Source organism: Archocentrus centrarchus, chromosome 23 (assembly GCF_007364275.1).
Source record: "Archocentrus centrarchus isolate MPI-CPG fArcCen1 chromosome 23, fArcCen1, whole genome shotgun sequence".
In the NCBI taxonomy this organism is placed as follows: domain Eukaryota; kingdom Metazoa; phylum Chordata; class Actinopteri; order Cichliformes; family Cichlidae; genus Archocentrus; species Archocentrus centrarchus.
Genome location: NC_044368.1, coordinates 4,376,113 through 4,398,204, shown reverse-complemented (window position 1 = coordinate 4,398,204; position 22,092 = coordinate 4,376,113). Strand labels below are relative to the sequence as shown.

General features: G+C 41.1%; 3 protein-coding genes across 6 annotated transcripts in view; all 3 read left to right on the top strand.

Annotated features, from left to right (window-relative positions):
* The window catches only part of dgki (diacylglycerol kinase, iota), a 92,302-nt gene extending 90,397 nt beyond the window's left edge, over positions 1–1,905 (top strand). For all 3 annotated transcript variants that reach the window (XM_030720005.1, XM_030720004.1, XM_030720003.1), the window contains 3 exons: positions 226–262; positions 583–682; positions 1,638–1,905. In XM_030720005.1, coding sequence (XP_030575865.1) covers positions 226–262; positions 583–682; positions 1,638–1,736 — 236 coding nt within the window. In that variant the 3' untranslated portion in view covers positions 1,737–1,905. The remainder of the gene's footprint in view (positions 1–225; positions 263–582; positions 683–1,637) is intronic.
* A 7,926-nt stretch (positions 1,906–9,831) lies between these two features.
* On the top strand, positions 9,832–16,297 carry LOC115773597 (uncharacterized). Of its 2 annotated transcripts, none has more exons than XM_030720418.1 (7): positions 9,832–9,955; positions 11,682–12,123; positions 13,479–13,595; positions 14,594–14,655; positions 14,796–14,957; positions 15,338–15,451; positions 15,541–16,297. In XM_030720418.1, the coding sequence occupies exons 2-7, from the start codon at positions 11,691–11,693 to the stop codon at positions 15,574–15,576; spliced, it is 924 nt and encodes a 307-aa protein (XP_030576278.1). In that variant the 5' UTR covers positions 9,832–9,955; positions 11,682–11,690; the 3' UTR covers positions 15,577–16,297. The 2 variants fall into 2 exon arrangements, with proteins under 2 accessions (XP_030576278.1, XP_030576277.1); XM_030720417.1 differs by having other exon boundaries at positions 13,479–13,598.
* A 2,182-nt stretch (positions 16,298–18,479) lies between these two features.
* rassf3 (Ras association domain family member 3) overlaps positions 18,480–22,092 on the top strand; it is a 71,511-nt gene continuing 67,898 nt past the window's right edge. Inside the window, exon 1 of the mRNA XM_030720580.1 lies at positions 18,480–19,002. Coding sequence (XP_030576440.1) covers positions 18,480–19,002 — 523 coding nt within the window. The remainder of the gene's footprint in view (positions 19,003–22,092) is intronic.

Below are 22,092 nucleotides of genomic sequence, written 5' to 3'. Positions count from 1 at the left end.
TTTGTTGGTTTTGAAAGTGTTTTTACAAGTCAGTCACGAGACGAAGGAAAAAAAGATCCTTCTGACATGCATCAAAATGTGTTTTCTCTGAAGTGTAGGGTTTGAGGATGGCTTAGACTGTCTGTACTGCAGGTGCAAAGCTGAGTAAGATGATCAAACTTGTTTTTTTTCATGTCTTAAAATGATGGATTAATGCTCACATTTCCTCTGTTTCTCCCTCTTCAGGCTCAAAGGTTCTTCTGGATCTAACGGACACAGAGAAGTATGTTGGCTATTTTTTCCCCCTCTGTACGCAGATTTAAACTATATTTGCATTTTTTTATTTGTTTGAATTACACACAACTTGACTGTGTGAGAAACTGCATGCAGACACCACAAACCTTTACTACAGTGTGTTTGTGGTTTCTTTTGGTGCCCCCTTGCTTTCTGTTTAACGTTGTTGTGGTCAGCTTTACCTACGAAGTTTATCTGATCTCCCGAATATGTGTGTGCGTGTGTGCATGCGTGTGTGTGTGTGTGTGTGTGTGTGTGTGTGTGTGTGTGTGTGTGTGTGTGTGTGTGTGTGTGTGTGTGTGCGCACAGAGGTGACACTGCATTGCACAAAGCAGCCTCAGAGAAGCAGCACGCAGTATGTCGACTTCTGGTGGAGGCCGGGGCATCGCTAGAGAAGACCAATTTCCAGGTAAACACACACACACACACACAGAGCTTATTCCTGTAAGTCCCTGTGACTCATACTGTATCAGTCATATGTAAATAATTTACAGTGAATTCAGTTTAGTGGCTTGCAGGGTGCAGCTATAGTGGAACTCTGACTTTTCAACAGTTGGCCCTTCTGTGTGGAGTCTGCATGCTCTCCCCAGCAGCATATTTTATTTTATTGCAGGCAGTACTGACTGACTTAACTCTAAACTGAATTTCTTTATTACCTCCAACAAGGAGGTTATTGTTCTTGGTTTGTGTGTCATTCTGTCTGTAAACACAATAGCGTGAAAGGTTTTGAATGACTTCTGATTAAACTTTGTAGGAGTGTGGAGTTAAAATTAAAATCTGGCTTATATCCACCGAGGTCTTCAATTGTCAACATATAGAAAGTACTGTATAAAGATTTAAAGTGACATTTGACCTCTGACCTCTCCTTCAAGGTCAACAGAATGATCTGAAGGTCAAAGTGATAATAATGCTGTATAGAGCGATTCCAAATTAAACCAAAAAGAAAAAAAAAAACATACTGAGCTTAAACATTTTGCAAAGTTACTGAAAATGAGTTTGACAGGAAAACCACGAGACTTCAAAACTGAAGGATGGAAAGTCTCCATCAGTGCAGTTATATTCAAACCCACTTCCTCGTCAGCACCTCTGCAAACTCAGATGTGGGATCAGGTGAATAACCACCAGGAAGATGCTCATGGAAACAAGATCATCATGCAACACAAGATAAAACACAACCCCGTGTATTCACTCCTAACACACTTGTTTTTGTGCAAACTGTTTTGTGCCTTATATTTTGTATTGTTCATGTGCGTTTGCTTATTTCAATAAATCACTGCACCCATTACCGATTTTTCCTGAGCAAAATAAAAACCCACAGCAGCCGCATTGACGGGAGGTGTTACAGAGTTGCTCTTTTCCTTCAGGGGAAGACGCCGGCAGACCAAGCGGAGGGAAACTCGGAGCTCGCCGCCTACCTGAGCTCGTCGTCTGCGAGCCACGAAGACCTGGAGACGGCCGTCTGAGGCGCGCTTGTGTACACGCACGCACACTCTGTGTCTCTCTGGACTGTGCGCACACTCCACGTGGAGAGGAAAACGTTTGGATTTGACTCTTCAGACGGAGCAATCAAGAGACAAACCAGAGGAGATGAACTACTTCAGCTCGCAGCAGCACTGCAGAGGAGATTTTACTGGTCTACTATTTATTTGTATTTATTTATTCATATTCTATTTATTGGTTGTACTGATTGATTGAGTGACTGATCATAGGACTAACAGAATGCAAGTGCAATCGGACCAGTCGTCACACGTCGTGAGTTCATCTGTTTCTCATCTGATAAGGGATTCCTTTGCATATTTGCTCCATAAAACTTCTACAGTGGTTTAAAGTGTGTTGGTTAAACAGCATTTACTGTCACAATAATATAAAGTGTCATTTCAGAACTCATAGGAATAGTAAAAGTTTTTGTTTATACCTTAAAACATGCGTGCCAAAGACATTGCACTAATGTAATGTCAGATCTAGTCCCAAGTTTCATTTTCCCATCATCTGTCACACAGTTTGGTTTCCACATCTTCATGAATCTCTAAAACTTCTTTAACGCCCGTGTCTTTAAATTGTGCCGCCATAACGTGTCGGTCACATGCTGTTTCGCTCAGCGCCCCTGAGTCACGCTTCATAAAAAGCAAAACACAAAACTAACACATCCCCACCACCTGAGCTCGTCATGAAGTGCTTGTAATCTTTTTCACCTTCGACTTCCAGCAAGTCCCGACGAGAGCCCCCATCTCATCCCGTCACTGTTGTTGCTCGTAAACATGATGAAGCCGTCGTCAAGTGATTCACAATCATCTCCGGAGAGCGTTTAGTTCCTGCAACACTCGCTGGACTAAATATTCCTGCCAGATTTTCTACCGGAGTAATGAGAGCTACTTGTACAGAAAGGTGTTTTAAAATGAGGCTCTGAGCTTGTATTGACTTATTGTAAAGTCCAAACTGTAAAGATGCAACACATCTGGGCCCAGTTAGTGTTCCAGGATGTCCAATTTTAACATTAATTTTCATTTTATTTCTGCTTCACTGCACCGTCTTGAATGTCTTGTCAGTGTTGGAGTTTTGAGTATTTAAAGTTCACAAAGATATCTTTAAACTAAAGGAGGTGGCAGCTGCTTTTGAGCACATTTATTCATATTTCTTAAAATTTATCATGGCAAACATGAGGCACAGCCCCCCCCCCGCCATAATTTTATTTTGTCAAAGTGGGAAGCCCCTGAAAAGATAGTTCTAAAGTATATATTATATGTCTAAACTTGTTTCTGCTGATGTGACTCAGTGAAAAGCCAAAGGCTCAGACCAAGAAAACAGCTGAGCACCAACGCAGTCGCGAACAACCAGACGTTCCCATATTTCCAGTGTTTATCTTAACGTCGCTGTCTGCGGGTATCTCTAAAGGCTGCATCCAAAAATGTTGCTAGTTTCTGACAAATAAGCTACAAATAAACACCGCACGATTCACCTCCAAATCCTCGTCCAGCAAACGTCTCAGCAACGAGGCTCACGCACCTCTGAGAGCGACGTGACCAGTCAGCCAGCAAAATTTACACCCCCCCACCCCACAGTGATGCTGGTGACTTTTCCGTCTTTAGCCTGTGGCGATGACGCTGCGTGGATTGCGATCGATCGATCGGTTTCTCGCAAACCTTGTGGAGTTTACAAGAAGAAGAGTATTTACCTGTTACTAAAAATGGACACGGGTCGTCATCTTTAAGTTAAAAATTCATAGAAAATAAACAAAGATGGATACATGTAACCTAGAAGTGTTGAAATCTTTGGCCTGGTTTTCATGCGCTGCGTTACATATTTTAAAAACACAAAACAAGATTGACCCTTCAAGTGACCAGCTGGGATCATTTATGACCCCAGCCGTGTGTGTGTGTGTGTGTGTGTGTGTGTGTGTGTGTGTACACGCACTATTGTCATATTTTTAAACTAATTATGAATTTGTCAGTCTTGTAGAACTTTTTTAGAAAGTATGTTTGTAACATTATAAGCTTTGGTTTTACTTCTAATCAGTACATTGTGGCTACCAGACAGAGTAGAAAGTTGTACTGCAGCAAAACCCTTGAGGCTCGTAAACCTAAAGTACTGAGCTACTGATTTTATACACGTGTGACAATGGGACTGAAAACACCTGAATTCAAAGAATAAGAAATGCATCCCAGTATTTTTGTATTGCAAAGTGAGGATAAAATGAAAACCTTAATGAGAACATTTTAGGAAGCCTTTCACACATGAAGGAAAAGTTATGATATGATAAACACAAAGCCATAAAAATATCATGGCGTTATAAATGTTGTGTTGGGATAAAGATGATTAAGGTTGGACTCCAAGAAACAGCGAAGGTCAGCTTTCTGAAATTTCTGAGCTGAAGCTAAAAAAATGAAAGATTTAAGAAAATAAATGATGAAAAGAATTTCTATTCCAGAGCAACACGGGACTCGAACTCTTCTTAGGGACTAAATTAGCAGTGAACCAAGAAACCACTAACAGGACCAGATGGTAGTGAGAGGGGACCAGTATGAGCCCAGTATGGAGGGAACAGACTAACACATGAATGCACCACAGGTGTTACAGCGCAGTTACCAAAGTGCAGCTGGTTGATTTATTGTTTGTATTTTTGAGGGGGATGATAGATCAGAGTATTCACTGTAATGTTTTTTCAAACCAAGATTTTAACTTTTCCCAGCTGGATAGTGTTTATCTGGTACTCCCGACATGTTTTTGTGTGTGTGTGTGTGTGTGTGTGTGTGTGTGTGTGTGTGTGTGTGTGTGTGTGTGTGTGTGTTATTCCATATCAGATCTGATTTAAAAAGTGAGTGCGTCTGCAACAAAGAGAAACTTTGCTCTCTGTGCAGTATGTAGACAACTACACAGTGTGTGCATGTGCGAGTCTATTCAGGCATATCTCGTGTACATACCCACCCAAGTGTGCCTGTGTGTGTGTGTTTGCAGCATTTATCTAAGACAAAATGAAAATCTGAGCCATTTTCAATGCAATATGAATAGATTATGTGTTTTGTTTTTTGCATTTTTCTGTTAATCGTTTACATTATTGTTTTTAAATGACCGTTCAGCACCGAGGAGTATTGAATGTGCAGTTTTACTTCAGTGCTGGTTTGGTAAATGATTGTCTCGTTTTTGTATTTTTTGAGTGCATGTGTGTCAGTGGATTGAAACAACTGTGCGGTCTGTTGTAACCTGAGCTGATATTTACAGTGGGACATGCTTTCTCATTATTGTATTTAGGGGACATTTTAAAGACTTGTGTTCAGCCATCGTAGAAGTCTAGCTCCAACAAAAACCAGGTCCAGTTAGCAGAGGTGAGGCCTGCCCGCCAGTTACAGCAGCAAAGCAGCCACACCCTTAAATTTAACCCTTTCCAGCACCACATTTATAAAACAAATGTGCAGAAGTTATGAATTTGTAAATTATCTGGTTTTGTGTAGCAGGCTGTAAACATGGGAGTCTGTGGGGACTGGATATTTGGAGCCAGCCTCAAGTTCCCACTCTTGGATCTGCAGTCCCTTTTGCATCATAGAAAGCAGATATCCTTATATGGTCATCGCAGGTGCACAGCTGTGGCCGTGAGCACAGAAGCCCCACCCACCTGCTGTTCAAACATTGCAACAAGACCCAGAAAGGAGCTTTCTGATTAAAGATGACATACGTGAGCTTTCACATCTGTAGCTTCCGATGCTTTAGGGGGCGCTGTGGTTGCTTATTGTTATTGTCATAGAACAATTTTGATTTTAATGCTTTAAACATGTTAAAGTTTTTGCACATTACACATCAGATTCTGGGACTTTTAGGATTTTTTCCAGTACAGATGTCTTCTTTACGATGCCTTTTTTTTTCTTTTTTTTTTTATAGCTGTAAAGTTCAGTCTTTAAGACAGAAACACCAACCAATGAATTAGAGAAGGATGAGTAATGTGTACAAATGGGGTCTTGGCGCTCTGCACGCAGACCTATTCCTGTGCAAAGAAAACTTATGGCCCTAGGCAGTGAGACTCTAAATCCAATAAAGGCATTTATTTTGGTTTCTGTATTGAAATATATGTAAAATACACGAGTGGTAAAAACATTTGCAGTGCTTATATAGCTGAAATGTGCAGAATTATTTAATTCTTTTTAGGTGCCTTTGTGCCCGTTTTCAGCACACACAGTTGGAAAACGTAAAGAGCAAAGATGTTTTTTATCTGCCTATTTACAGGTTTTTGTTCAAATCTGTGGGATGTTCTCAAAATGCTGTGACTGAATCCACATTTAAACCTTCACAGCTTCTCTCTCTCTGCAGAGCCTTTCACTGTAACGTTGCAGGACTTCTGCGATGGCTTCCAAATGTCAGATATCAAACATGGAGACCTTCCTCTGAGGGTCTGCAGATCATGAAACGGACAAAATGTGTGCAAAATGAAACCCACAAACTGATTTCTTTGTTTTCTATGTGACCGTGCTGATATAAGCTGGGCCTGTTCTGAGCGACACACACACACACAGACACACACACAGAGGCTTCTTATCAATCTTTCTATTGGATAGAAACATGACTTTGAATTAAACTGTGTCTCTCATCAGCATTGGTTATGCATGGCATTTATTTTCTTACCTCCTTGGAATTATGTTCTGGTAATGGCATTATTGGTGTTTAATTGTCATAGTTTTAAATCATTTATACTCAAGTTTCTTCTAAGGTTGGGCACGTGTTGTGTTTATTTGCTTTTGTATTTCTTTTATTTTTCTGCTACTGATGATGATGATGATGAGGATGATAATGATGATGGGATTACTTGAAGTTTGTTTTTTTTTTTTTTTTGTTGTTTTTTTTTATTTGTTAAAAATGTGACGCCGTTTTTTGCGTGTGACCTCATTTCCTGTTTGAATGGTTGCCAGGGAAATTGCTTCACAACACCAGCTTCTCAAACTTGTTTTAAGGAAGTCACATGTTTTCATACTCATGCTGACTCATACATGAACTTGATGAAAAAAAAGCTGATAAATAAGGTCATGTTACTGTGTGTCTCCAATCAGCACATATATTGAATTTAGTGTAAATCACTGTATATCAACACGAGCTCTTGACATCGATACAAAAGGACTAAAACATGCTTGTTTTTGGTAAATATGAGACAGAACTCCTCTTTATCAAAGCACTGGTTAAATACTGGATCAAATGGTAACAAAATTTCAAAAATCTGGCACCAAAAAATGGGGGAAACAAAATGTTTTTGCACATTTCTTCTAATTATATCTCATAAATGTTGAGACCTTTTGCTAAAAGCCCTACTGTAACTCTCAGGTGGCACTGCATAAAAGTCACCGATCTCCTAAGGGGATCATGAAAATGGAGATGCTGAGGAATTCTTTAAGCTCGTTACGCTGAAGTAACCAGATGGCTCTAAAGGTCTCGCCGCCAACGGATCTGGGATCTGCTGTAATGTCTTCAGTTTTTACATACACTGATGTGCAAATGATTCTCCGTTCACAAGCCTGTCCACTCCTTTTCTCCACAAAAAAAGGTGAACTGGTGCATCCTCAGGGTGCCCCTGGGTGACCATGTCAGATGGAGAGGGAGGGGAAGACACGCAGCAAAGGGCTGCAGGTCGGATGCAAACCCAGGCTGCCTGCACCAAAGCCATGCGGCATCCTTGGTCACCTGCTCACCAACTTCACGGAGCCACCCCAGCACCCAAATGAGGATGGTTTTGAGGAGAAAATGAATTATAAAATGGAAACAAATGAAACAAACTCCAGTTGGACAGTTAGCAGCCTCTAATATAAGAAAGCTAACAGGAATTTAAACTCAACAAATTCCTGCTTGATAGTCGCGAACTCCAACACACTTTGGTCTCCTGCTTCCAGCTGCTCCTTTTAGGGTCATCAGCCTCCATCTCACCCTTTCTCAGGCTTCCTCCTCTCTCACTTCAACCCTCTGCATGTCCTCCTTCACTGCATCCATGAACTTCTCTGTGCTCTTCCTCTTTTCCTCCTGCCTGTCAGCTCCTTTATTCAACATCCTTTGTCCAGTATATCCACTATTCCTCCTCTGCACATGTCCAAACCATCTCATCTTGTCTCTCTAATTTTGTCACCAAACTGCTGGACATTCCCAACAAACATCTACAACTCTGTTTCTGCTGTTCTGCTGCATCTCAGAGGGATGAGTCTGGCCAATGTGCAACCTAAAGTCTTGACAGAGCAGGGGCTACCGCTGTGACAGGCATACTTGATAAAGGAGTCATAGTGGAGTCTGGAGCCTGAACTTCTGTTTGGAGATTAAAGTTTAGCCATGTTTAATATGATCATCCACCATTGGAAGTATACAGATGACACAGACTAAGTTCTCTGGGGTTTAACAAGCAGCCACTTGCCCTCAGACGCTTAAGCATTTAAGAAATTCTACCCTGCGTTTCTACAGTATTTGATATTTGAGTCATTTTGCTCATTGTTAGAAAACATCAGAAAATAAGCATGAATCAGTGTGCACTTTTCAGTGGTATTAGCTCCTAAAGCTGACATGAACTTTGACCCAGTTATAGTTTAAACTGGAAGAAAGAAAATGAGCTGACACAAAGGTGAGACATTTCACGTGCCTTTGAGAAGGCAGATGTGAATCACACCTGGGAATGCCCTAAAGTTAATTAAGACTGCAGTGTTCCTGTTAGTGAGCGGGGAAACTGGGATCACTGGGACCATTTGTAACGAGGTTTCAGTGAACATCAGACGGATCAGCTGAAGGTCCAGATCCGTCTGGATTTTTCCCTGTTTCTTAAAGATTTGCCTTTCAGATTCTGTCCAGCTGCTGTAGACAGATCCTGTAGATGCTATATTCAGGTTTTTCTGAGAGATGCCAAGTTTTCAGATATTAGTATCAAAGTGCCTCAAGATACAATTTAAAACTGGTTCTTTGTTCAGTTGTCTCGTGTGTAGACACAGCTCTGGTTCATCCCTTGAGTCAGGTGCATTTTTTATTCTGATTCATAGTCAGTGCTTAGTGGCTTAACATAAAAAATTTTAAAAAAACTCACCCGAAGTCAGTAAACTGAATATAAAAGAAACTGAAAGGAAACATTTTAGAAATGTGTAGAAACCCTGCTCACCACATGTTAAACAGTCATGTGTCAGTTCCTCACATGGAGACAAACAAAAACAACAGCAACAAAAAAACCCTGCAGTCTTGCGTGTCTGCTAACACAGAAATTCTCTGTAAAAAAGGTTCTGATTCTTGTAAATGACAGCCCATTTTATAGACTCCTGTCTGTAACTCATCCTGTTCTTGCGGGAACCTGTCAGCGTTTCCTGGTGTACCTGCTGATTGTTTTGCCCAAGTGGAATGCAGACAAACTACTTCTCAAGTTTTCAACTAACATCTTGAAATTAAGGGCTGCTCTGAGACTTTTGAGTTATTACATTTTGAGATCATTTTCTGTAAGACGGCAGTAGAAATTGCTACAAATAGAAACAGTTGCAACAAGGAGTTGATAGATTCTATTGTAGAACACAGAGTAGCTATAATAATACATGAGGATACATATAGGTCATTATTTATTTATTATGTAACCCTTCATAATCCGGCTGACCACAGCTTTTGTCGGTGTGCTCCGCAAAATAAAGTTTGGCTCTGTTGTCAACAGACGAGAGGCTGTTTCAGCTGTTTAGTAATTCAGTGCAATGCATAACAAACCAATTCCTGAAATAACACAGTGAGAAACGGCAGCTTTATTTATTCACAGAACCACAGAGACTCGGGGGAAGTGCAGTGATCTTCGTGGAAGGTGTTTTGTCTTAAGTGGAATAAAAAAGGTAAATTTTCAGTTCGTAAATTTGACAGCATCGCTTCTTCACCTGCTATTATTTTTGCTCAGTCATGCAAAGCGAAACCATTTACTGTGATAAAATCACATGTTACGAATTAAAATTACAGATAAGAATCTGTGAGACAAACAAAACAAAACGGCCCACTAAATTAAGAATGATTGCTGAGTCAGGCTGAATGTTACCGCCCACTTTTAGAAGCATGACGTATTACCACGCAATCAAAAGCCCCGCCCACTCCTAACAAAGTTACAAGGTCGGCGGAGTTCAGCGTAACTCCAGAGTGCATCTTTAGAGCTAAGGTCGCTGACAGTGTTGGAAAAACGCCTTAGAGATTATTTTTCCCCGTCTGTGTGATCATTTGTATCGTAAGTAACTTTGTTTCTGTTTGTTTGTGTACTAAACTCACTGTAAAGTGCGTTCATGTGGCTGACAACTCGTTTCTTCTTCTTCTTTGTTTAATCGTGTTTTATGAGCAGTCCTGTCTCACCTGGGACGGTATTTCTAACATTTCCAGACAGTTTAGCGCTTTTTTAAAGAAAATAACGGCGATACGAGGGCATGTCTACTTTTACACAACTTTTCTGACCGCATGGAAAGCAAATGAGTGCTTACACGGATTTAAATGCGGCTTTTATTCATTAATTATCTCACATCAGTTATTTAAAATCCTCTCTTAGGTTTGTGTGTTCTTAGTGTGTCAGTGTGTTGTGTTGTGAATCGCGTTTCCTGAATCGATCAGCTGTTTTTGAGACTTGCCCGGGCAGCAGTCAGAGGAGCCGGGGAGGAGCGAAACCGGCTATAAATAAACTGTTACTGCAGAGACACCAAAAACATAAAATAATCAGGGTTTACAAATGTAGATGTAATAGCTGTTCATCGGTCCTCTGGGTGATTTATTGAGCTTTTTGATCTGTTAAAGTGTGGCAGTTTTGTTTTTATGATTTTTTAAAATATATATATATATATATATATATATTTGTCGTCAGAGCTAATTTTCATATTTAACCAAAACCAAAGACGAGTGTAAAGGCGTTTTAATTAGCGACTAAAGTGATTTCCACATCTCCTTCACTGTGGGACAGTAAAATTTAATATTTAAACGGGTCCAGTTTAAAGTTTCAGACCTCTAATCTGCAGCTGTCACCTTAAGCAGCAGCACTGAGGCAATAAAACCGTTAACGGGGATTAAAACGTTTAAATCACCAGATTAATGATTTTCTGAATCATCGCCGCTCTTAGTTTGATAGTTTGAGCGATTCCAGATAACAGGAAGCTACGCTGCCTGTGTTGAGCTCACTTCCTGGTACAACTGTTTTTTGTTTTTTTGGTTTTTTTTGTGGTTTGGTTTCTGAAACCGAAACTAAACCTTTCCAAATCAAAAACCAACCCGGAAACCTCTGAAAAGAGAAACTTGGAATTAAATAAGATTAAAAATGATTAGACAGAAGTACAGTAACTTTGGCTGCAGCAGTTAATCAGTTATTTTCTGATTAAAGTTTTTGTTAGCTGCCCACTGAAAGTTGACATTGAAAAGATGAAACTGAAGTGAACAAACAGGGCATAGGTACAGGGTTGTGGTTTCATTAAATCGAGCATAAAATGCATGTTTATTCACGAAATGGCTGGAAATAACAGAAATCAGTAAAATCAGTGATACAGAGCGTTGCCTTAAATATTTTCATACCTATCTGCTCATATGAGTGGCCCAAAATGTGGCTGGAAACCTCCTTATTACACAACTGTCAGGCTGGGTGAAACAGTTTCCACAAACTGAGTCATGTATTTGTCATGTGAAGTGAATAAAACTTAGATTACATAATTTCTACTTAAGAGGGTTTCTGCCCGTTAACTAATGAAACCACACTTGAACAATGTTCAGATATCTTTTATTGCTTTGTTGTGATCTTTCCAGGAAAACCCCTGTGAGAAAAAGTACCACGCACATGTTTCCTGACATGTGATTCTTTAAACAGGCTCCTGTGCCCAGCTAAGGGTTTAGACTCTCATGGCTTTCTCTAATTAAAGATTTTTAAGTAACCTGTACCTTTCAAGTTTATCAGGTTGACGTTTAAATTTCTTTTTTTTAAACAGTAAGCCAAGATGACAAGTGAACGCATCGTAATCCACGACCCCTTGTCCCACCCTAACGGCCTCTCTGATGGCCCCACATCAGCCTCGGACGTGGAGAACATGGAGGAAACGGTGGAGTTCAGAGTCATGATGGCCTACGCGACGAGGAGGAGGAGACAACTGAACAAGAAGGATGACTCAAACGCACAGACAAGCCCGGCTGCAAAAAGTGGTGAAGACGATGCAGATGGAGATGTGAAAACTCCATCAAACACACTGATCCACGATGAGAACAAGGAAAACAGGAAGAAGGGGGCGAAGAAGAAGAAGAAGAAGGTACTGAAACACCTGTCAAAATTTTTCAGCTGCACCAGGTCTCAGACTAAGGATGAAGAAGTCGAAGAGCAGCAGCTACCGCAGGACCCGGCTGGTGACGTCAGCGACAGGTGTTTCCATTCTACAGGTGGGAGCATGAAGGTGTAGCCTCAGATAACAGCACAGTCTCCTCAGTTAATGTGAACCATAGAATTAGTTCACTGTCATAAAACACAAATAAAAGAATATAAAACTAAGGACTGACATAAGGAATCAAATGATCGATAAAGCAGTAGTTATTGTAGTGTAAAGCGGTAGTTACCGTAGTATAAAGCGGTAGTTACTGTAGTATAACAAAAAACTGGACTCACAGTGAAATTAAGTGTTATTATCCACCAGAAGTCTGACGTCTGGCGCCGTCTCACAGATAAAGACTTTAAGTTACAGCTTTTACTGTAAAAACTTGAGGTTGGATTTTATTGAAGTGGTGAGGCAAGAAAAGTTTAATTGCCACCTTACACTGAATCACTGACCACAGCTTCGTCATAACAGTCATGTTTTATTGATTTTTATCGTTGCGTGTGGCACTGACGCTGCTTGAAAAGTCATTTGCTCAGAAGGTCAGAGGAAAATCTGAATATGAGATAAGATTTTAGTGACCCAGGAGAAACTGCATGTTGCAGGAGGGCTGTCGAGACGGGTAAAATGAATGTTCTTAGGGTTAGAATGAAATTGTAGATTATTGTCTCACTCAATTGTTTTATCCAATAATGGGCAAAAGTCTTCATCCCAGGTCCAAGATGTCAGAATAAGAGTCCAAAACACTCAAAAATATTCTTTTATAAAAAAAAAAAAGAGAAGACAAAAATACCAGCAAATATTTAGAAACCAGAACTGGAGAATTTATTGTGTTAAAATGAAAGTTGGATCTCTTATTTGACTGTTTCAGTTCTGTATATTTACAGTCTGTGTAACTGAACTATGGCAAAATGGCATCTAATAAAAAACGTCACATAATGAGCACGACGTCGTGGACTTGACCTGGCATGCTGAAAAGAAACTAAACGTCCTCGTGGTTTGAGTTCAGTTTGAATTATGTAAATGAGCTGACCTGCACCGTAGGTTTTGTTTTCTCGTAAACACTCATGTTACTGATTCTTATGTGAGCACAGGCGACCAGAAACCTCTTGGATCTTTGAGGATGTGGGGCGTGCCAGAACATATTTGAGAACTGCCCTAAATGTGAAGGTTTTTGAATCACTTCACTGTGAAATTTTTTGGCCCAATGACTCAGCTTTTCCTCTTGAACTGAGTTGTCAAGTTCAAACACCAAATTGCAGCCTTCCTGTTTTGCAACTTTCTGCCAGCACGTGTTTTACCCAGTAGGTCAGCCAAACCTCACCATGATGCAGTCCTTTTTAAGGTTCTGTTTTTGCATGATCATTTTGTGCCATGTCTGAGTGTAAGGTTTCTGATTTGGTATGCGTGTTCTGTGTTTTCCAGACGAGCCTGAAAAGAAGGACGAGGAGGAGGAGAAGGCGGAAGAGGTCGCATTAAGGCTGACGGAGCTTGCCGACGAGATCCGGTTAACTCCTCCAGAAATCGAGACTGATGGGGAAGGTGGTGAGCTGAATGCATGAAGTTTGAATCACTGAATCGCCAACCTGATGAATGGCACAGATTATATCTGTGTCTAATCTGACAGGAAAAAAAAAGATTAGCCAGGAATGAGAAGCATTTGAGGATATGCTTTGTTAGAGGAGCCAAAATGAAGGCATTACTGCAAAACGGCTTATGCAACCTTCACCTTCACCAATCAGTTTCTTCCGTTTCCAACCTGGCGTGTTTTCTGATAATGGAAGAACTGGAGAAAACCACTGACTGCTGAGCCACCTCCTCGCTGGAGCTAAAACATTTCTTAACCTTACTAATCTTGGGCGGATCGGATAGTTCTGAGTAATGTTTCACACAGTATCCAATCCCCGCCAAGCATCAGATGTCCGTGCATGTTAGTCTTTAAAGTGTTTCCAGAGTTTTAACTGACTCCCAAACCGCATTTTCATATTTTGCCTCTGAGCCATCGTTCTGTTTATCCATCTGGATTGCTCTGGTGTGGTTTGCCCAGTTCTGGAGATGCTGGCTCTGGAGAGGTCAATAATCATAAACCTCTTACCACTAGTTTAAAGTAAAATCTGCTCGTCATCTGTGGAGTTGCAGAGGTGTTATGGAGGAAGAGTGTCATTTCACTTTCAACCAGATTCTTAGACCTCTTTTAAGCAACAGTTTGTCACCTTTCACTTTCTAATAAGATCTGATTTTCAGCTGATTTGTGTCTCATTAAAGTAATCAGAGAGCAGCTTCAAAGGTTTTTTTTATTCATTTTTTCCCCCCTCTGATAATTAGAAGTTACTTTTTATTATTGCTGCTAAAGAAAGAAGCTGCAGACAAACCACTTCAGGTGCATTAGCACCAGTTTATGCAGCTAAATGTAGATAAAAGGGTGTAACATCGTCATAATTAGTTCCTTATGCAGACATGAGGAAGTGTGTGTTTTTTTGGGGGGTTTTTTTGTGTGTGTTGTGGATGTGACTGATAATCAGCTCTTCTGTTCTTTTTAGATGAGTTGGAGAAGATAATTGGTCTGCTGCTGAGAGACACTGGAGACAGGTGGAACGAGAAGGTACGAAACCGCCTTTATCTGATGTGGAAAACTTTTTTAAAAATTTTTAATGACTGAACAGGTTTCTTTCATTTTTTTTTAACCTCTCCAGTACAAAAAGTTTTTAAACACTTTTGTTTTTGTTTTTTTGTCTCCATCAGGTGCTGAAAGATGTCGACATAAAAGCAGAACTGTTCTGGGACTACAGTTTCTTTTGGAGGTTAATAAATACCTTCCTTACACGAGTGGGCCTCAGGACCTCCAACCCCAACTCTCCAGGGCCGCAGGCGTCGCCAAAAACACAGATGGCTGTTATGTGTGAGGTGAGAACAGCTTAAATGATAAGTCTTATTTTGCTGTATGAAACATGATCTAAGTGAGGCTAAAGGGGGAAGACGCAGAAATCACTGAAGTTGCAGTAACAGTTCTGTCTGCTGATGTTACAACCGCACAGTCTTGTGATCTGAGGCGAATCCACATCGGTTATCGGTCTTCTTGACCACTAAGTGATATCAGCTCTGAAAAAGCTGGCAGTCAATCCCTCGACTGTTGTTTCCTCATGTGGATAAAAAAGATTTTTAAAAATGAGCAAACGTCTTTACCTGGGCAGGTGTGCATTTTCCTGGTTGTGACAGTGACTCATTCTCATGTGAATGTGTCTCCTGGGTGACGTCTGAACACGTTTGTTTGTTTTCTGTTTCAGGTCACCGCTCGTCTGTCATCAGTGGAAACGTTGCCTGCAAACCGCCTGCTGAACCACGGAGCTCGATACATGCAGGATAATTTTTCATCCTGGGTGCAGGAACAAGGAGGATATGTACGTTTAAAAGAATAACCTTCTTAATAGAACTACTAGATTGACCCGTTGAACTTGTCAAATCACTCGAGCGTCTTCTTATTTTGCAGGAGGCAGCATTTGAGGAGACTGAGGAAGTCGACTGAATAGAAAGGGAGTGGGTTTTCGAGCCCCCCCCGGCTCTCCCTGCAGCCCAAAGCCTGCACCTCTCTGTGGCTTCAGGAGCTATAACATGAACAATGAACCCTCTCAGAAGCTGTAGAGGGCAAAATGAGTTTACATGAAATGCAAAACAGTTTCTCTCTGATCATTTAACAGTTTTTACATTTGTAACAATTTCAGTGACTGAGCCAAAGAAGAAAGAATTTATGTGGCATTTTTGATAGTGTTATTCTGTATTCCTGTGTAAATCTATTATATTTTTGTCATACGTTGTTATATTCATTACTTTGTGATCTGATGTAACGACACACATTAAAAAAAAATGCTTTTTTTTTATAAACAGAGCACTTGCACTTTCCCTTTAAAAATAAGCGGAACAACATTTCTGATGCCATTTATTTTCTTTTTTACTGTTAAATAGTTTCTTTAAGCTAACAAAGTATATCTCATGTTTATGTAATGTAGTAGTTTACACATTTTGCCAAACAAGCAAAAAGATCCCTGTTTGATCTCAGGAGGAGACACAAATCCCTTTGGAGCCGAGTCGAGACGTAAAACTCTGCTCACTGTGGCGCCCCCTTGTGAATAAGGGAGCAACCGAAAAAAAGGCTTTAAATCTGTGTTGTGTAATTATGTTTTCAGCATGTAAAATTAATGTAACTTAAAAAGGTTAGGTTCAGTTTGATTAAAATCACTCTTGGTTCATATTAAGTGGTCTCTGGTTACTTTTATGTGCATGTTTACCAATTCAGCATAAAGAGTAAATTAAGGCTTTTTAAATATTTGTTTTTATTGTTTGACCTCTTGTTGACACAGTGTTCCACATTTTAATCTGTATGGAAGCTTTTTTCTGCCACTGGAAAAATAAATGTTGGAATTTTGCCTAATTTTGACTCGTAGACAAAAACAAAACAAAACAAGCTTTCATACCAATTAAGCTCCTTTATTGATCCAATAAGGGAAATTCTTGTGTTACAGCAGCAAGAAAATAGTGCAATCTGCAATAAAGTGAGAGTAAAAGTGCCACAGGTGCATTAATAAATAAGATGTACACTATGAATCTGAAAGACAACTGAAGAAGACATAATACAGAAATATGTGTGTGGGATTGTGTGTCCTGACAGATGTCAGAAAGAAGAGTTATTGTACAGTTTTATGGAGAACGGTAGGAAGGATTTCCTGAAGCGTCCTTTACGGGAGCGGGGTTGAATCAGTCTGAGGGAGAAGGAGCTCTGCTGCCTCATTAGTGTGGAGTGGAGCTGTGGTGAGATGGGTTGTCCATGATGGAGAGCAGTTTGTTCAGTTTGTCCCTCACTGACTTGAATGCCTCCAAATTTGGACAATGATGGTTCCAGCCTTGTGAATCAGTTTGTTGATCCTGCTGGCATCTCTGGCACTGATGCTGATGGAGAAGAGCTTCCTTACAAAGTAGAGTCTGCTCATCCCCTTCTTATACACAGCATCACTGTTGGTCTTCCAGTCCAGTCTACCTGTCCAGGTACCTGTAGCTGTCCACTCTTTCCACCTCCTCACCCATGATGTTTATGGGCTTTGTCACATTTTTTCCCTCTGGAAGTCGACATCCATCTCTTTTGTCTTGCTGACACTGAGAAGGAGGTGATTTCTGCTGGACCACTCCACAAAGCTCCTCACCAGCTCCCTGTGCTCCGACTCCTGCACACACCTTATACACCCAAGCACTGCAGCGTCATCAGAGAACCACTGCAGGTGGCACGTTTGTACACCTCAGATTTCCAGTAAAACAGCCAGAGTAAACAGGAATGGAGATAGGACCATGTTGTCAACATGTGGACAAAGAGGCAAACAATAAAAAAATGCCATGCAGTCCTGCAGAAAATGAAAATTTTGACATTATTAATGTTCTATAAACAGCCTTAATTTACTTTCTTCTTTATGCTGATTTGGTCTTTGTGTGATTACTTTTTAGAGCGCCGATACATGAACATTTCTGAGCAACTCCAACATTGTCCCACACAGCTGTCATCTTGAAACACTTCTGGGCACTGTTACTTTAAGGAATTATATAAATGAACTTTAATTTCTGTAATCACAGGACAGTAGAATGACCAGTTAAATATAATATAGATAACCTAAAAGTGGTAGCTGTGGTCTAAGGCCTTGATGTGGACCAAAGCCTGAACATTCAGGACATGTTTTATATATTTTTTTTTATGTGTTAAATTGAAAAAAAAAAATCTATAACTCCACCCCTTAATCCGATCCTATTTTCCCAGAGTGGTCCTGAGTTTGTAGTCCTGGATAAACGTTTTCATTCTCCTACTGCTGGTACCTCCTGATTAAGTGGAAATGGCACCATCGTGTGGTCAAAAGAGGAACTGCAGCGTGATGCAGCAGCATTTTGATTTCTTTAAAAAAAAAAAAAATATTTTCTTTGTGTGTTCATATTTTTCCACTGTTGTCAAATTATTATGTATATTTTGATTAATTGGGAATATATAAAATGAACCCAAATATTTGCGAACATATTTGGTTTGCATTGTGGAAAAAGTTATTTGTCAGATGAAGCAGGCACAAGTTTTCTTATGTACGAATAAAAAAGGCCAACGCATAAACTGAATGAGTTTTTTAGGTCTTGCCTGGGGGGAGTTTCTGTGATGACAGTGAGAAAGAACTTTTAAATTTACATTTTTGTAAATGAAGTCTGGGACGCGGTCCTTCCTGGAGCGCATGTTTGATGCCTCCCAGTGAAATGAGATCCAACCCGACCGCCTCAACCTGCTCTCCGACTGCAAACATGTGCGCCCGAAGGATTATCTGTGGTGTCATCGTAACCCACAAGACCTCACCTGTCTGACTCCGGCTAACACACGTCCACATCGAAGCGGAGAATGAAAAAACGTGCGTAATGTTTTACCACAACCCTCGGAAATACGCCCCCCCGCGCTCATCGGTCACAGATGACTGTCCGCTAGCCTTGCAGGCGGTTCATATCAACAAACCTCACGACATTCTGAACGAAGCAACGAAGGCGACGTGGCCGCAGTCGGACGCCAAGATGCGGATCTCCAAGGCCAACAAGGGCGCGCCAGTTGTAAGAGCTGTCCGGAGACACGCGTCTCCTCAGTCACGCAGTCTGGAGAGCCTGGAGGCGGTTTGGAGCGAAAAAAGCCCGCCGGATGCTGGACCTGAGAGGAGAGACGGGGCAGAAGCTGCTGGGAACGGGATGGAAGGACACGGAGGGGGGGCACCCCGTGGCAGGAGGAAGGGGTTCAGACCTCCAGATGTGAGGACCATCTTCTCCCCTAATGAGAAGGACCCCAGGGTGAAGGAGGAGTCCGGAGTTGGACACACCTTCGAACCCCGAGGGGAGAGCACCTGGTGTGATTTGTGCTGCAAATACATCTTCGAGAATGGGCTCACCTGTGCAGGTGAGGCTGCATACGATTAAGTCAGGGGTGTGGGGGGGCAGGTGGAGAAAGTCCAAAAGATAAGAAGCCTAAATAACAGGGTGCTGGAATCCCACAAGATAAGCAGATTTTAATCTAAGTTGCCTCAAAAATTCAATGCAAAAAAAGCGAGAAAAACATCCCCCACATATCCAATGATTTCTATAGGATTTTCCTGTGCTAAGCTTCCCACATGCTGCACAGTAGGTCTGTAATCCACCAGCCTGTGCTTTGGGGAATATTTTCTATCATTTTGCTGACCAAAGAGGTAGAGCAGACTGACACAGATGAGAGAAATCTGAAGGTTTTCAGTCATATGCACATAGTTTATTATTTTTAGGAACATATAACTACATTTTGGGATTTTTTTTTAAGTCAACAATGGACAAGTTGTCCATCAGTTCTTTTAAGGAAGTTTAACTCATTTGAATGAGCACAGACTCTTTATCAGTGACATCGTTTTCAGGTGGCACCATCTGACATGCAGTAATGGCTCCTTGTTTGAATGCTGGCAGGGCTATGAAGGAAGCCCAGTGCTGGAATGCATGTTGGTATGCAGAAGGACCAGTTCAGGTCTAAAAGAAAACTCGGTGACTCCTCAAGGGCAAACTGTGGACCTCCCTTTGTGTCTACTTCTGTTTGGCAAACAATAGAAATAGGAAGCTCGAAAACGGTTTCTTCTTCCCTTACGTGCGCTGCTCCCAACATGGTTGCAGTGCTGTGTTTGTTTTTGCTCTGATGGAAATTAGATGGATGTTTTGAATATCTGAATATCTGCTACACAAGGTGTTCCATTTTTCTAATTTCTTTCGCCCTTTGTTAATCCCATCACATAGCTTTAAATATGATTTGTGCGAGTAACTGGCAGCATGCTGATAGGGATGCATAATCTCAATAATAAACTTGAATTTAAAAACACAGTCTTTATAAATTATTTTAACATTTTATTTTTTAAAATGTTAAAATGTGTTCTCACTGTGTTGTAGCATTCAAACAATGCTGAGTTGGTATTAAGGGGCTCAAAGTATGCAAAAAAAAAAAAAAAAAAAGTCTCCCACTCAATGCACTGCCACCAGCAGCCTGAGCTCTTGAAGCAAGGCAGGATTCATCCATGCTTTCATGCTGTTCACACCAGATTCTGACCGTACCGTCTCCATCTTGCAGCAGGAATCGTTTTTCCAATCTTCCATTCTCTAATTTTGGGGAGCCTGTGCAAACTATGGCTTCAGTTTCCTGTTCTTAGCTGACAGGAATGTCACCTGGTGTGGTCTTCTGCTGCCGTAGCGCCTCTGCTGTAAGCTTTGAGATGCTCTTCCTCATACTTTGGTTACAGGAAGTGGTGATTTGAGTGCCTGTTGCCGTCTTATCAGCTCAAAGCATGCCAGAGGTTAGACATTCTTGTCTAACCTCTGGCATTCTTGCTCCGCTCTGTTACTCACTGGATATTTTCTCTTGTTCAGACCATTCTCTGTAAACTCTAGAGATGGCTGTTTGGAAAAATCTCTGTAGATCAGCAGTTTCTGAACTACTCAGACCAGCCTGTCTGGTACCAGCAACCATCCACATTCAAAGTCATTTAAATCACCTTTCTTCCTCATTCTGATGCTCGGTTTGAACCTCAGTGGGTCGTCTTGACTTTGTTTACATGCCTGAATGTACTGAGTTGCTGTCATGTGATTGGCTGATAAGATAGTTGCATTAAAGAGCAGCTGAACATGTTTTTAACCCTATAACAGCAATCGCCGCTGATACCCCTGTGACCTGCCCTTACCTGCCATGAAAAACTGGAGACCTGTACTGGTCCTGATTAATTAACATTACTCACTCAGTTTTGATTGATAAAATATCTGCTACTTTAAATAGTAATCACCTATTTGTGTAACTTGGGGGCAACCATAAAACTTTATGATTAGTAGTTGATAAAACCAGAGATTTTCCTGGCAACTTATTTTTTTAGTTGTCTAAAGGAGGGGGGAAAATTATACTAGTCTAAAACTCCATCCATCCATCCATCCATCCTATTATGCCTATTTGGGGCTGGGCTGTGGGGGGTAGCAGCCCAAGTAGAGAAGCCCAGACCTCCCTCTCCCCAGCTACCTCCTCCAGCTTATCTCCAACATGTCCTGGGTCTGCCCCGAGGCCTCCTCCTGGTAGGACATGCCTGGAACACCTCACCTGGGAGGTGACCACCTCAAATGGCTCCTGTTGATGTGGAGGAGTAGCGATTGTACTCTGAGCCCATCCTGAATGACTGCACTCTTTACCCTGCTAATTTCTTCTTCCACCTTTAAAATAACTAGAAATAATAAACCTAATAAAAATACAGGTGCTCTCTGACAGCCTGGCAACCTGTCCAGGGTTTGCCCTGCTTCTCACCCTATGACAGCTGGGATAGTCTTCAGCCTACTAGACTTGATTTTTAATATCAATATGAGTTTACTGTACTGCAATATTATACCTAAACAACATATGGTACTGCATAAGAAGCCCAACAGATACAACACAAACTGTCTTTCCACTCTGCCTCCCTCCATTTAGCTCTTTAACTTCATTACATTTGTAGATAATGAGCGCTCAGTCTGCTCTGTGCTTCCTGTCAGTTTTACCAGGCATGCTGATGGAGTTTGTATTTGTGTGTGGGCTGCAGATTTAAAAGGCTTTTCTCCATTCAACAGCCACTCAGGAAGCCTGTTACAGGCCCATCATTCCACATAAGTCTTAACAAAATGGGTGACCCCACTCAGAAGGACAAAACGTGAAAAAACAAGCAGTTATGGCCTGCAGCTCTCCACAGAGGACTGTTAATATCTGCATCTGTCACTGGCTCACTTATTAACACAGAGAAACAGTCACTCATAAGCCAGCAGAGCCACAGCAGCAGTGCGGCTCGGTTGTTTCTGTCAAAGGTTAATTTTCCATGCAGGGCAGGTTGCTGAATTTTGAAATTAAAATTTTCGTCCAACGCAGGATCCGTTAAAAAGAGTTCATCGCCATATTGTGGCTTTTACTGGGCACACACACTCGTGATTTTGTAATATGAGAGAATTGAAAATCATGGTGATGCTAATGACT

What these genes read in the sequence shown, in the direction of transcription:
- LOC115773597 (XM_030720417.1), top strand. Translation starts at nt 11,691, where the DNA reads ATGACAAGTGAACGCATCGTAATCCACGACCCCTTGTCCCACCCTAAC. An exon ending in GAGACAGGTGGAACGAGAAG is followed by an intron (nt 14,656 to 14,795) that starts GTACGAAACCGC and finishes TGTCTCCATCAG; the next exon opens with GTGCTGAAAGATGTCGACAT. An exon ending in TGCAGGAACAAGGAGGATAT is followed by an intron (nt 15,452 to 15,540) that starts GTACGTTTAAAA and finishes CTTATTTTGCAG; the next exon opens with GAGGCAGCATTTGAGGAGAC.